Genomic DNA, 14,500 nt, shown 5'->3' on the forward strand with positions numbered 1-14,500 from the left:
TTCCTGTAAAAACGTCAGACGGTTTGTTTACATGTCATTGGTACTACACTGATTTAGCTGAAATATCACTGAATAATTATTAAAATCTATACATATTCAAATATTTCGTTGTTTACTTCCATTTTTTAACAAATAAAAGGTTCTTAGCTTTCACCGCTTTCAGTTTTTGTTTGCACATGTAAATCAGCTGATCGTTTGACACTTTTCATGAACTTACAGGAAAAAAATCTCCGGACTAAATCCTGTAACTTCTGACTAGGAACAGTTGCTCATTTACTCTCTCAAATGTGTTCCCACTTACAGGTTTTGTGTCAATAGGAACGACTTCCTGTAAGTTCTGACTAAATCCTGTAAACCGGACTGCTATTGGAACAGACTAAAAATATTTTGCGGCGTGCGTTTGACACAATGCATACATACATACATACATACCCATGTTACTCTTATTAATATACACACTCATGTATAATAAATACATTAATCTATATATAATAATTTTGCCTGCTACGTTTGCTTCACTTACGCGCCATTAATTGATTTTCCCATTCAACAGACTAGTGTTCGACGCCTAATAGTATGCCTCTAATACAGAGTAAAACATATGCGCGTATTATATTTGACAACCGACGTCAAACAGTTGTCAAAAGCACTGCAACACTCAAAGTTAGTTGGTCTTCCATGCTGCAGACTGTTTTGTGTGGTGGCTTTTAGTGCAGCCTTTATCAAAGAACGAATTGGAGCATTAAATTCGTCTGGTTTCCCTTTTTATTTTTCTGAAGTAAAAAGTGCCACGTTTGGTTACAAAAAGTACATTTATGTAAGTGTTTATAATGCATTGCTAGACTACAGGAAGAGGAACTTTCCGGTTTTCGGGGTTCTAATTGTATAAATACATACGTATGTACATATGCACACATACTTTTGTATATGTGTATTTGTTCTAAGTCTACTCTTCACGCCCACACTCTTTAACTGATACTCGCATATATAAATGTATGTACATATGTATGTACGTAAACACTTTCGCATTCTTACAGTACATAAAAAATATAAATAGAGACGCGACATTTTAACAAGTTGCGACTATTTTTCTTTTGCTTGCTTAAGATTTTTTTAGTCTTTTATGAAAGTGTATCTCGTTGTCGAATAAAAACCATGTAACTCGAATTTCAAGCTTTGTCTAAAAATTAAAAAAAATTAGTGAAATTTCAACAAAATTGCATTAAATACTCGAACTTTATAAACAGAATTTCTACATAGAAAAAAATTTGGTGTGCAGTTTTATAGCCTACTAAAATTTTTTATAATAAAGTGCAAGTGATTTTGGGATTTTTTTTCAACTAAAGTAAGTTCGACAGTTTAAGGAGAAAAGGAGCAATACCTAAATTGCCACAAAGCAAAGGTAAGAGTACAACTCCACAACACGCTGTTCAGGCGTTTGCCGCTTTTCAGGCTTACAGACAATTCACCTATTACTAAAAGCCTAAAAAGCGCTCAACGCCCAAAGAGCTTATTGTGGAGTTGTACTCTAAGTTCTAGCTTCTTCAAAGTTGCACCGTATTGTACTAAAATTCAATTGTCTACAAAACTGCTTACACAAAATGCTTCGAAGTCTTATCTCTTTTGAATTTTCCCAATTTTGGTACATACTATATTCGGACACACATGTGTTTTTTTTTAGATGACGAGCTATACTTTCATACAAAACAATAAACATAAAATAATCTAAAGGAAACCGGCCCAACACTTTTTAAAATGTCGCGTCCCTATTTATATTTTCGCCACTGTATGTATGTACATCCATATATCCACCGTTACGAAGCTTTATTTTGCTGAGGTTCTTTCCCTAACAATCCGGACCGGATCTGGTAATTAGAAAATAAGCGAAAAGTTTGCTCCCAAAAATGGAACATAGTCCAGAAGTACGGGAACGCAAAAAACCACAAACCAGAAGTCCGTACGAGTCCGGACTAGTCAGAAATAGTTAGAATCAGTCAGATTTGACTGGAAATCGATCCCGTACTCGGTTCTCCGCCTATTGAGAGGACAAAAAAGAGAGTAAATACGGTTCTCTCTCTGTCAGAAGTTCCCAATTTTAGTCCGAGAATTTTTTGCTGGTAAATTCTGGTAAATGTGTCAAACGATCAGCTGTAGTGTGTTTGGCAACCAATTGTAAACAAAAAAAAGTACACTCTGCTAATTCACGTTGAAAAGTATTTAATTATTTGTTTAAGTGGATTCTAATGAATTTTAGTGTATTTTTGGTTATGTACATGAGTGAGCTGAGTTTGTTTACATACAAAATAAGCAAAAATTTACAACCAAAATTTGGAGGTTATGTTAAGTTAACAATTTTTTATTGTTAAGTTAACAATTTTTATTATTCTGAGCGAATTTTTATTTTTTGACAGTTTTACTAGTTTTAGTCCGAGGAATACGGGATTGCACCTAGAATTAGAGAAACAGCTGATTCACGTTGCTTTTTTGTCACTTAAATGCAAACACTTGGAAATTTACCGCCCTATTCCCACACCACTGACAAAATTCATCATATGACTATTGTCACAATTACTGCGCCTAAAACACGATATAAACATTGTTTCGCCGTTGTCACTTACTCAGTAGGTCTTAACAATTAAACTGACAATTGTCATACGACAGCTTAAAATAAATTTGCGGCATAGTATTAGGTGCAGTAGTAAAGGCAATAGTCAGCCGCTTTTTTGGTTTCCAGTGACAGTGCACTAGCACCACTTTTGTACTTTTTTGTAGCCGGCAATACAGATTATTATTTTGTTATATTTGATTTTTAATTTTTTTATCAAGTTTAATTTATTTACACAGATTATTTTACTATATCAGTTTATATCCTTTTAATTTAATTTTATTTGGCTAAGTAAAATTTTCTTTAATGTATTTATATTATATAATTTTATTTTATTTTATAGTGCTATAACTTCTACCGCTTAGACTTTGTTCCTTTTTCAATTTTTCCTAATAAACAATCGTGGTACAAAGCTAAATAAAAATATTAAAAATAAAATATTTTATTTCATTCTATTTTATTTTATTTTATAGTATTTTATTTTATTTTATTTTAATTTATATTATTTTATTTTATTTTATTTTACTTTATTTTATTTTATTTTATTTTATTTTATTTTATTTTATTTTATTTTATTTTATTTTATTTTATTTTATTTTTATTTATTTTATTTTTTATTCTATTATAACTAAGTTAACTTTGATTTATTTCCGTTTACTTTATTTTACTTTAATTTATTTTCGTTACATTAATTTATTTAAATTTGTTCAACTATCAATTTATTAAGTTTATTTGGAAAAATTTTAGAATGGTAACCCCCGATTACGGAATTAAGGAAAATAGGGTGGGTAGAGGGGGTTCTACAGGGGGTGTATGTAAAGTTTTAAAGCGCGCAACCTTATAGTTTTTAAGTAATTTGTTATTAAAGTTTGTAATTTTCACCAACTTGTATGGGACTATTTCACAATATATAATGCACTTTCCACTAAATTTACACGTTATTTACACTCAATATATGCGCAGTTAGAGTGTGCACGTTCAAACAAATAAATACTTTTAGTACATTACAGCTTATTTATAAAAAATTGATTGTTGTTTAACTTTATGAGAGTACATGCAGACTATGTGCAAATGGCAGCAGGACTGTGTTGCCATATCAAACAAACCAAGAGTGGAAAGCAAGACCAAGAAAATACGATTAAAAGGAAAATACGACAAGGTTCTTTTGTTCAGATAAAAATAAATAGTTAGTAGGGGGATTGGGGTAATATTCCCCCATAAAATACTGAAATACATTTTTAAGGCTTATATGTATATTTAATTCCTTAATAAGTTTGAGGAAAGTTTGAGGATGCTTACGAGCAATTGTTTTGCGCCAAAGATATTCTATAATTTTATCCGTAAAAGTATGGATTATTATAGTTGTAGAACACCTTTCTGCGTAGGTGGCCTTCGGCCGCACTTAGGGCCTACAACCCTCAGGCAGTAGAATTCTCCTTTCTGTGTTGCCAAAGAAAAGGGGCCGAACACCTTTTGCATAGAACACCTTTCTGCGTAGGCGGCCTTCGGCCGCACTTAGGGATTATAACCCTCAGGCAGTAGAATTCTCCTTTCTGTGTTGCCAAAGAAAAGGGGCCGAACACCTTTTGCATAGAACCCCTTTCTGCGTAGGCGGCCTTCGGCCGAACTTAGGGATTATAACCCTCACTACGTAGAATTCTCCTTTCTGTGTTGCCGGAAGAGGGGAATATGACCCCAATCCCCCTACTATTTATTTTTATCTGAACAAAAGAACCTTATCGTATTTTCCTTTTAATCGTATTTTATTTTGGTCTTGCTTTCCACTCTTGGTTTTTTAGATATGGCAACACAGTCCTGCTGCCATTTCCACATATTCTGCATGTACTCTCATAAAATTAAACAACAATGAATTTTTTATAAAAAAGCTGTAATATACTAAAGTTATTTATTTGTTTGAACGTGCACACTCTAACTGCGCATATATTGAGTGTAAATAACGTGTAAATTTAGTGGAAAGTGCATTATATATTGTGAAATAGTCCCATACAAGTTGGTGAAAATTACAAACTTTAATAACAAATTACTTAAAAACTATAAGGTTGCGCGCTTTGAAACTTCATACAGGGAACTATTAGACCCCCATCTACCTCCCATATTTTCCTTAATGCTGAACTCCGGGGTTTGCAATCTAAAGCCCACCCGTTTATTTAACTATACATTTTATTATTGTCACTGAACACCCTGTGGAGTAGTTTGGTGGGATCACTTAGAAGTCAGCTGATCTAACTTATCTGTTCCCACTGTTGGGCAACAGAAACAGCTGTATTTGACACTTTTATTCGTGTGTATTGCAGTAAAATTTCGCGTTTTTATAAAATTTATTTGGCAAAATTAAAACTTTAAATGAATAGCACGCGTTGCGTTTGTGCGCGTGTACTACATTCGACGCGGGGTGGATTCACTATATACAACATTCGTGTCTCACTTTTTTGCCGATATTTCTGTTTTCAGGAGCTTAAATAAAAACCAATTCACTGTTGTATACATGCCCTGCACTAAAATTTAGAAACAGTCTGGCCAAGCGCTAGGTCCGAACTACATATTTCAGAACTATCTCTGAACTGGTGCAAAACGGCTGCAGATCGGTACAGTTGAAACTTGCGGCGTAAGTGTAAAAATCCTCAATTCTCGTACAATATGAAACTAGCTCAGCGAGAAGACCTCGGACTCAAGCATCGTTGCATCGCACAGTGTTTCGACTACATGGGGCAGGTTGAAAAAATAGTAAACGTTAACCAATTCCGCTGAAACTTGACATGTGCTCTAATTTTACTTAGGAATACACAATTATGAGATATGGTAAAGTTGGGCTGATTGCTACGCCTTCTACACTTGTGGGCGGAAATATTACATTTCGTCCGATTTCGATGGAATTTAGTTTGTGCTCTCTTCTTCATCAAAGAAAACTAAAAGCAACATATGGCGAAGATTGACTAACTTAAACGGCCATAACTCGCCAAAATAAAATGGATCAAATCATTAAATGCTTTGGAGTTTTAGCATCGTTCGAAATTTATTTTCGCGAAAATCGCCAAAAGATGCTGGAAATGGAAACATTAAGAAAATCGAAAATTACATATATTTGCAAAATCGCGCGAAACGATCAAATTATATGTTCAAAACTGCATGAAATTCTCTAAAAGATGCATTTAGTTTCAAGACCTAACGAACCGGTACTCGCATATTTTTACGGAAAATCAAAATTTGTTTTTTGTTATTTTATGGCCTTATAACAATTATATTCAACAATTTTTATCGAGCTCGACGCCGTTTTTTAATGAAAACTTATTGTTGAAAAGCAACAATAATTTGAAAAAATGGTAGAAGTGAAAGCTATTTCGGAAATCACCACATTTCCTCATCAGACTTCTTTCAGCAGGATTCGATTCAACTGGCTGAGTCAGTGGGATCGTCGATTCGTTTCTTACACTGAAAAAAATTAATAATAACTCAAAAAAGCAAAATCGCTACAGTGAAAAAATGGTTTGAAAACCCGCATAAATTCAAATCCGCATAAAAAAGACCTAAGTATATGTAACAAGCACGGAATCTGTAAAAGAGTAGAAAAAACGGCAAAAAATCGAATATTAAAAACGTCTTATAAAAACACTTTCGAAAGTGGAACCGGTTAAAAACTAGCTGCAAAGTAATGTACTGGGAGACAATTGCCAGAGAATTGAGAGACGAAATAAACAACATTCAACTATATTATTAGGCAAAGAATTATTGAAGAAGTAAAACCGTTTCACCTAAGGCAGTCAATATGGCGGAATCAGAGCGAGCAGCTGCCAGCCTTGTATTATTGCATCATGGTTCTACGCTAGTTCTGATCATGATTCAATAACACGAGGTTGGATAAATATTGACATTTGTGTCAATCGACTGCGTTGTAAGGTTGCGTTTGAGAAGGAAAGAGATGCGGGTAACAATTGTATCCCCTTTTGTGAAAAGGTAGTTGGAAAAGTAGTCTGATAGTGCTAAAATGCGTTTTTTATATACAAATTGAATTAAATATATTAGGAATTTTCCACTGATCTACACAATAGACAATGAATTAATTTTTTATGGCCATATAAATATTAAAAATGTAACAAATGAATATTCACTTAAAATTCTCAACAAAGAAAAATCGTATCGACAAATATTCCTAAACATTAAAAATAAACCATGGTTTTATTGAAATTCCAGTGTATATTAAACAAAATTAATAGAATTCAAACAAATCCTTTGTTCAAAGGGAGTATATGAAGAAATATACAAACGGTAAAGATGCAATTGATATAATGCATATAAGTGAGTCTTAAAAATTATTATATTTATTGCATTTAAAGATTACATTTTTAGAAATTTTGCGATATGGATCGCGATCCAGCAATACTGCATGCTACACCGTCAATAAATATCGCGATACTTGGATCACGTCAATAAATACGAACCGTGTGACAGGACCCTATAAATGCGGGAGCGAGACAATTGCCAGGTTATCCAACCTTCTATTATTGAATCATGGAGTGAAATTAGAAATAAGAAGCAGTCCAGTTCTGTCTTTTGCATATTTCACAAACGAACTCAATTTGTGCTATTACTTGTTGTCCGCGAGGCCGCGGATTGAAATACATATATTTTTTTAAAGTTTCCTAAAGAACGAAACATAAGTGGCGCCCAACGTGGGACCTGCTTACATTTTAAAAGTGTTCGTATCGAAAAATTTTTAAGTAAAAGTCAGTCGAACCGAATTTTTTTTTAAATGAAACGAGTAGTGATCGTGTTAGAAAAACCGAAGGAACTTTTTCGTGAATAGAGAGCTGGGAGAGATCTATCAGTATGTACATCACACAGGCAATACACAAAATCTCCAATGACGTCATACTTCTGCCAAAATTTTCAAGAGAGAGTTAACGGTATCACAATCAGCGCCACCTTCTGTATTCGTTTCACCATGCAGTAGCAGCAGCCTGCAACAGCTCAACGTTTCAAAGGATAGGAGTCTGGATTTAAGGTTATCAACAGCTTAGGAGTAAGTTATATAAATATATACACGTATTAACTTAGGTACATATATGGGAAATACTCCAACTAAGTTTAAATATAATAAATTACATTACTGTGAATATTGTGGGGGGCCACATAAAGTTAAGAAATATGCCAAATTATTCGTCAAAAAGTAAAAAAAAATAACATAACTCAAGGCTTGTACAGCCGATAAACTAAAGAAAAAAAGACCTCCATAACTCAGCTCAATTCTGCGATTCCGAACTCCGGACCCTCCAGAATAGAAGAGCATCCTTTCCTAGAAGGGATAACGAATATAAAAATTAAATTGTGAAATTATTAGTATTGTTGTGAAAATAAAAATATCATACAAAAAAGAAATATGGCAAACGGCGACTTGACAGTTGACCTTAATACGCTACTTATCGCTAACAACAATTTAGGCCTAAGGCAGGAAATTGAACACTTACGTTCACAATTACATGTGAATAAGCGTAGGGCTACAGATTATGAAGCAGAAACAATAGAGCAAACTATAGTGTGTCAGGCATCCCTTGACGTGACTACCTGAGTTTTCGTGAAAAATTAATGCGTATGTTAGCTGGAAGGAAGCAGCTCGATAACACGATTAGCCTGTACGTGAGATGCAGTAGAAAATACTTCGCGGCCCTTACTATTTTGGGAAATTTTTCATTAATTTTTTTTTTCTTTTTTTACTATATATTTATTTTAGATTTTATTCTTTTAAAAAGAACTTTTTTTTTTGTTTAATTTAAATACTTTTTTAAACGAATGTTTATGAAATTAAAGTAATTAGGTTTCTTTCCTAATAAATTCTTGTTGACTATTGCTATTATTTCCTCGTTTCATAGAAATATTCATTCTTTAAAAAGCGTCTAGCAGATGAATGTATGTACATATGTACCAGGGATGTTGCGAATATTTGCATATACATTCGTTATGCGAATGTTTCGCATCAATTTTCGCATTCGCATCAAATGATACGAATGCACTAGACCACTAACCGGCTTTTAGCTTCAGGCGCTAAACGGTTAAGTAGTATATTAAGCAACATTAATGGGCCTTCAACAAGTACTGCTAAAAGTCTTATAAGTAACCTAGAAATAATTTTAGTTTCCTCCAGCGAAAGCGAAGGCTCGGATGTAGAATCTGGAGACATTAAAAAATTTGAAATTAAAGCTCAATTGAAGGCCTATCTTAAAGAAAAACGAGCTCATCTCGGTAAAAATCCTCTCGATCGGTAGAAAACTAAACTAAAATATGACAAATTGACAGATCTGGCCACCAAATATTTAAGCGCTCCACCCACCAGCGTTCCAAGTGAGCAATTGTTTAGTGCAGCCGGCCTTATAAGGGAGCCTCTAAGAAATCGCCTCATGGAAGAAAAGGCGGCAAAATTACTTTTTTTGAAATGCCCGTTTTGAACTTTGACTACCAGATTAAAATTACTCCCAACATTCCTATTCGCATTCGCTTATTTGCGTTCCGAAAATTCGCATTCGCGAATGTGAAAAATATGTATTTCGACCCGCAGAATCCGAATTTTAAGTCAGTTTGGCCAGTATACCACCTAGATTTCGAGTAAACTTCAAAAATCCGTAAAATATAGCGAAAATCGGCAATAAAAACGGTTTTATGAAGTTTTCTCGAAATCTATGAAGTATATTGGCCAAACTGACTGCAAATTCGGAATCTGCGATAGCCCTTAATTGCAGACGTTTTGGCCTGGAAAATGCTTGCAGTCTGCATAACTAGGCTAGACTCTCGCTTGAGTGCAGTCACTGTGGCTTGAGATTTCGTACGCGATTTCCGGTAAACCCAGGTCTTTGGTAGAATATAGGAGGTAATGGAGGTGGTGGAACTGAGGCCGTATTTTCTATCCTTCCAGAGCCGCAGAGCACATAGTTCAAAACCGGGCCTTTAAATTCATCTGAGGTTTTTAACAACGTCATCCTTAGTACGGGTTGGCCGCCAGACCAGCTCCCAGAAGGGAGTATGGGTCAGACTATAGCTGTGTACATCCTTGGTTTTAAACCCCATAAATTTCCTAATATTCTCTCGGAGGCATAGAGAGGCAACGAGGCTTTCCTTGAATGCTCCTCAACATTTTTCCCTTTGTTTGACAGATCTAGCTCCCCTCCCTCGCACCCTTAGTTTAGTAAAAAATTAGATAATTTTGTTTTATTTGTGAAAACTCTAAGGTCAGTTTTCTCAGGGTTTACGCCATTTTGGCCCAGGAATCTATCTATCCAAAATAATTTTAATCTCTCACGATTTCGTCGCACACGTCTATATAAAATTCACCTTTAGCTTACGATTGTAGTGAAGGGAAACGGCGACAAGGTATAGACAAAAAAAAAAGATAAAAAGGAAGAGAGAAATCGATCCAGGGCACTCTAAGTGCCATATTTTACGTGTCGATATTTTAAGAATTTCTTTAGATGCAACAACTGCAATGAAGAATTTCAAGAGTTATAACTTTTTTAATAAAGTTTATAGAAATTACCTATTATTTCTTTTGTTTTCTGTGGTAATTATTTACATTTGAAAATGATTTTTTGTTTTTCAATAAAAAAATTAATTTAGGTTGTGGAGGGCAAATACTCCAGCAGGTTGAGCCAGAGATTATTGAACAAGAGCAATGGCTATTGACCAGGAATTCCAGTTAGAACAGCAGCAACACCGGAAAGAGTCTGTCTCCGATTCGAAACATTTTTCAATGCAGAATGCAACTGACTCCTACCTGACAAAAGATACTCCAGTGAAGATGGAATCTGCCTCCGATTTAACAGATTTTTCAATGCAGAATGCAACTGACTCCTACCCGACAAAAGATACTCCAGTGAAAATTGAAGCTGCCTGCGATTTAACAGACTTTTCAACGCAGAATGCAACTGTCTCCTACCTGACAGAAGATATTACAGTGAAGAGTGAAGCTGCCGCAGATTTTTCAATGCAGAATAAAACTGACTCCTATCTGACAGAAGATCTTCCAGTGAAGAATGAAACTGTCTCCGATTTGACAGGCTTTTTAATGCAGAATACAACCGTCTCCTACCTGGCGGAAGACCTTCCAGTGAAGAATGAAGCTGCCTCCGATTTAAAAGACTTTTCAATGCGGAATAAAACTGACTCTTACCTGGCAGAAGATATTCCAGTGAAGAATGAAGCTGCCTCCGATTTAAAAGATTTTTCAATTCAGAATAAAACAGACTCCTACCTGTCAAAAAATACTCCAGTGAAGATTGAAGCTGCCTGCGATTTGACAGGCTTTTCAATGCAGAATGCAACTGTCTCCTACCTGGCGGAAGACCGTCCAGTGAAGAATGGGTCTGTCTCCGACTTGAAAGGCTTTTCAATGCAGAATGAAACTGACTCTTACCTGTCAGAAGATATTCCAGTGAAGAATGAAGCTGCCTCCGATTTAACAGATTTTTCAATGCAAAATAAAAGTGACTCCTACCTGTCTAAATATACTGCAGTGAAGATTGAACCTGCCTGCGATTTGACAGATTTTTCAACCCAGAATGCAACTGACTCCTACCTAACAGAAGATCTTCCAGTGAAAAGTGAAACTGTCTCTGGTTTGACAGATTTTTCAATCCAGAATGAAACTGACTCCTGCCTGACAGAAGATATTCCAGTGAAGAATGAAGCTGCCTCCGATTTTGCAGATTTTTTAATTCAGAATGAAACTGACTCCTACCTGTCAGAAGATCTTCCAGTGAAGATTGAAGCTGTCCCCGATTTGACAGATTATTCAATGCAGAATGAAACTGGTTCCTTCCTGACAGAAGATCTACTAGTGAATAATGAAACTGTCTCCGATTTGACAGAAGATCTTTCCATTGGTCAGCAATTCCAGTCAGAACAGCTTCAACAACATAATGAATCTTACTCCTATTTGAAAAAAGATCTTCAAGAGCCGAATACATCAACTCCAAGTAAAGCAAAAACTTCTACGGAGCGATCAAGACTATGGAGAGAAAAGCTGAAGAGGCTAACTGAGGCAGAGCGGAGCGAAAATTATAGGGAAAGAAAGCGTGCAGGCGTGTGTATTACCAAGCCAGTTGCCAAATCAAGCGTACAACGTAACCGGGAGTGGAGAGAGAGGAAGAAACTAATGCGACAGCAACTTGACGCCGATACAACGCAAGGGTAATGCTTAGTAATTAGAAAAGAATCGCGAGAAGTTTCAATTCCGTAGTATGGCATAGGCACACTTAGTATTTTACAGGTCTGCACTCCTCCATTTTGTGATTTTGTCAAGGCGCACAGCACAAACTGAAGGAGAAGCTCGGCCTATCACTTTTCAAAAGCACTAATTGTTTGTTTTTACATCTGTTATTTTCTTTGTATAGATAAGAACATACCCTGTAAATAATTACGTACTTTCAATGGCACAAAAATAATTTGTTTCTTTTTTTCTTTAAACAGAAATTATATCAAGCCACTTGCCAAATCAAGCTCACAACGTAACCGCGAATGGAGAGAGAGGAAGAAACTAATGCTACAGCAACTTGACGCCGATACAACGCAAGGGTAATGCTTATTAAAATGAGTATTTCTTTTGTTATAAATATGATTTTGAGACTAGTCAACAAGACTGACTCATTTCGGACTCTTTTGGTGTCATAAATTCTGATTTGAACAAAAGTAACAAAGTTCACAATAAAAGTTTAGTAATAATCAGGATTATAAAGAATAAGACTCAGAAAAGCATCATATTTCAGACTCTAATATGACTCCCAACTTGGACTCGTATTTACGTGGTCTTCTAAAAAGTGAAATATGCTCTTTTCTGACTCTTTTTTGGGCACAAAAATAACTTGGTTCTTTTTTTCTTCAAACAGAAATGATATCAAGCCAGTTGCCAAATCAAGCGTACAACGTAACCGCGAATGGAGAGAGAGGAAGAAACTAATGCGACAGCAACTGGACGCCGATACAACGCAAGGGTAATGCTTGTTAACGAGAAATGAATCGGGAGAAGTTTCAATTCTGTAGTATGGTATAGGCGCACTGAGTAGTTAACCGGTCGGCGATCCTCCATTTTATAATTTGGTCAAGGCGCACAGCACAAATTGAAGGAGAAGTTCGGCCTAGCGTGCTAATTGTTTGTTTTTATATGTTATTTTTTTTAGATAAGAAAATTCCCATTAAAAAGTAAATAATTACTTCCAATGGCACAAAAGTAAATTGTTTAATTTTTTCTCTGAACAGGCGGAAGCTTCAGCCTAAGTCTGTTAGCACTGTGTTAGTCCAACAACCGACACAGTTCCCATCGCCCGGCGAAACAACAAGCACATCGCCTAATGCATCCGTGGATGTCTGCAATCAAGCCTCACCAGCAGTGGATCTTACAGACGAAGATGTGGTGGCTAGTACTGCTACTGCAACTCCACAAGTTCGCCAGCGCAGTATCATCAACACCAACATTGGCATCAACTCACAGATAATGAGCGCAAATCCTTCTGTACCACCGATACCTGTCATTCCCATGAACCAGAAGACAGCTCCAATAGGTGGTATACGACAACAGAGTCCTATTACGGGTAAGTTTACGATTCTTGGAATTGCGCCTGAAATTAAATTATGTAAATAATAACAATTTCTTTAATAAATATTTACAACAGCAACAAAAACCAACCGCAGTGTACTCATGTCAAATATCTTCATACCGCCCTCCGCCACCAGCATTACGCGCGTACACATCAGTCCAGCGAATATGCCAACGCCGCCCGTATGCAGATACAGCCATCCTGCGCCGCTGCCTAATACACCGCCACAACCCCTCAATCCCGACTGGAAACTGACACCTTCCAGACCTACCATACGTATTAGTAATCTTGCGAATAGCATTGTCATTTCTTGGACTATGGAGGATTCCATGGAACGATTTGCTGAATGTGTGCTTTATCAAATTTATGCTTACCAAGAGACCTCCGGCCCGCCAGCGGTTGATTCGTGGTGGCATTTCGGCGATGTGAAAGCAATGTCACTACCGATGGCGGTCACGTTGCCACAGTTACAAGAAGGTGAACGGTATTACTTTGCTGTTCGTGCTATGGACGAGCATAAGCGATTCGGACCATTTAGTATGCCGAAAACGTGGACCTAAATGGATGGCTGAAAGGTTGGATGATATATATTACAAGAAACACTAGAACATTACAACCACAAGTAGTCATACATAAAATATTATTACATTCGATATTTTCATTTTTTTTTCATGTTTCACCACATTATGATGTATTTGGTGAGTTTGTAACACCATAAATGGATACTCTAGAAATTGTGAATTAATTGTAATTCGTATAAATTAGGTCTCAATTAAAATAATTACTATTAAAAAAGGAGTATTCGCATATTTGAGTATATTAACTAGAGTCCGACCGAACGTTCGGCTTCTGCTTTGGCCGAAAAATTTACCTTCAGTCGAATTCTAATATTAACTACGGCATATGTTTAAAATAGGTATTTTTAAAAGACATAAATGATTCAACCGAAGAATGAAAATTATTCACTAAACCACTCAAAAATTCTAATAAATATTTAATTAAGGTAAAAACTTAATTATTTTTAGTTGTTTGGTGCAATGGCACTGCAGTTCGTAAATGCAACCCGCAGAATTACGGTAAAGAATGAAAATCGTTTATTCATAAACTATACTTCATGAATATGACTTATTTTCGCAAATTAGTCCTACGGCATGGGGATGAAATAAATGACAAAAATGTTGAAGAATGTCATCTGAATAATCAGTTGAACGAGAGCTATATTTTTGTAGTGGTCCGGCAAATTATTAAAAAATTATAAACGAATACGCTCCTGAACCAAATTTTAGTCGGATATCTCTTT

General features: G+C 35.7%; 1 protein-coding gene across 13 annotated transcripts; it reads left to right on the plus strand.

Moving 5' to 3' along the window:
* Positions 1-548: 548 nt before the first annotated feature.
* Positions 549-14,339, plus strand: LOC108358515 (activating transcription factor 7-interacting protein 2-like). Of its 13 annotated transcripts, none has more exons than XM_017609911.1 (7): positions 6,076-7,643; positions 10,226-10,665; positions 10,909-11,797; positions 12,077-12,181; positions 12,493-12,597; positions 12,863-13,194; positions 13,276-14,339. In XM_017609911.1, exons 2-7 carry the CDS (start codon positions 10,281-10,283, stop codon positions 13,758-13,760), a joined length of 2,301 nt encoding a protein of 766 aa, XP_017465400.1. In that variant the 5' UTR covers positions 6,076-7,643; positions 10,226-10,280; the 3' UTR covers positions 13,761-14,339. The 13 variants fall into 13 exon arrangements, with proteins under 13 accessions (XP_017465394.1, XP_017465392.1, XP_017465390.1 ...); XM_017609899.1 differs by having other exon boundaries at positions 6,076-6,919; positions 6,971-7,643; positions 10,226-11,797; XM_017609905.1 differs by lacking the exon at positions 6,076-7,643 and adding an exon at positions 549-817 and having other exon boundaries at positions 10,221-11,797.
* Positions 14,340-14,500: the final 161 nt, after the last annotated feature.

Source organism: Rhagoletis zephyria, unplaced genomic scaffold (assembly GCF_001687245.7).
Source record: "Rhagoletis zephyria isolate East Lansing unplaced genomic scaffold, Rhagoletis_zephyria_1.1 Rzeph_scaffold_00266, whole genome shotgun sequence".
NCBI classification, from domain to species: domain Eukaryota; kingdom Metazoa; phylum Arthropoda; class Insecta; order Diptera; family Tephritidae; genus Rhagoletis; species Rhagoletis zephyria.

Excerpts from the sequence above, each read along its gene's own strand:
- LOC108358515 (XM_017609905.1), top strand. The coding sequence starts at position 10,281 with ATGGCTATTGACCAGGAATTCCAGTTAGAACAGCAGCAACACCGGAAA. Across the intron at positions 12,182-12,492 it reads GACGCCGATACAACGCAAGG|AAATGATATCAAGCCAGTTG; the intron begins GTAATGCTTATT and ends TTCTTCAAACAG. Across the intron at positions 12,598-12,862 it reads GACGCCGATACAACGCAAGG|GCGGAAGCTTCAGCCTAAGT; the intron begins GTAATGCTTGTT and ends TTCTCTGAACAG.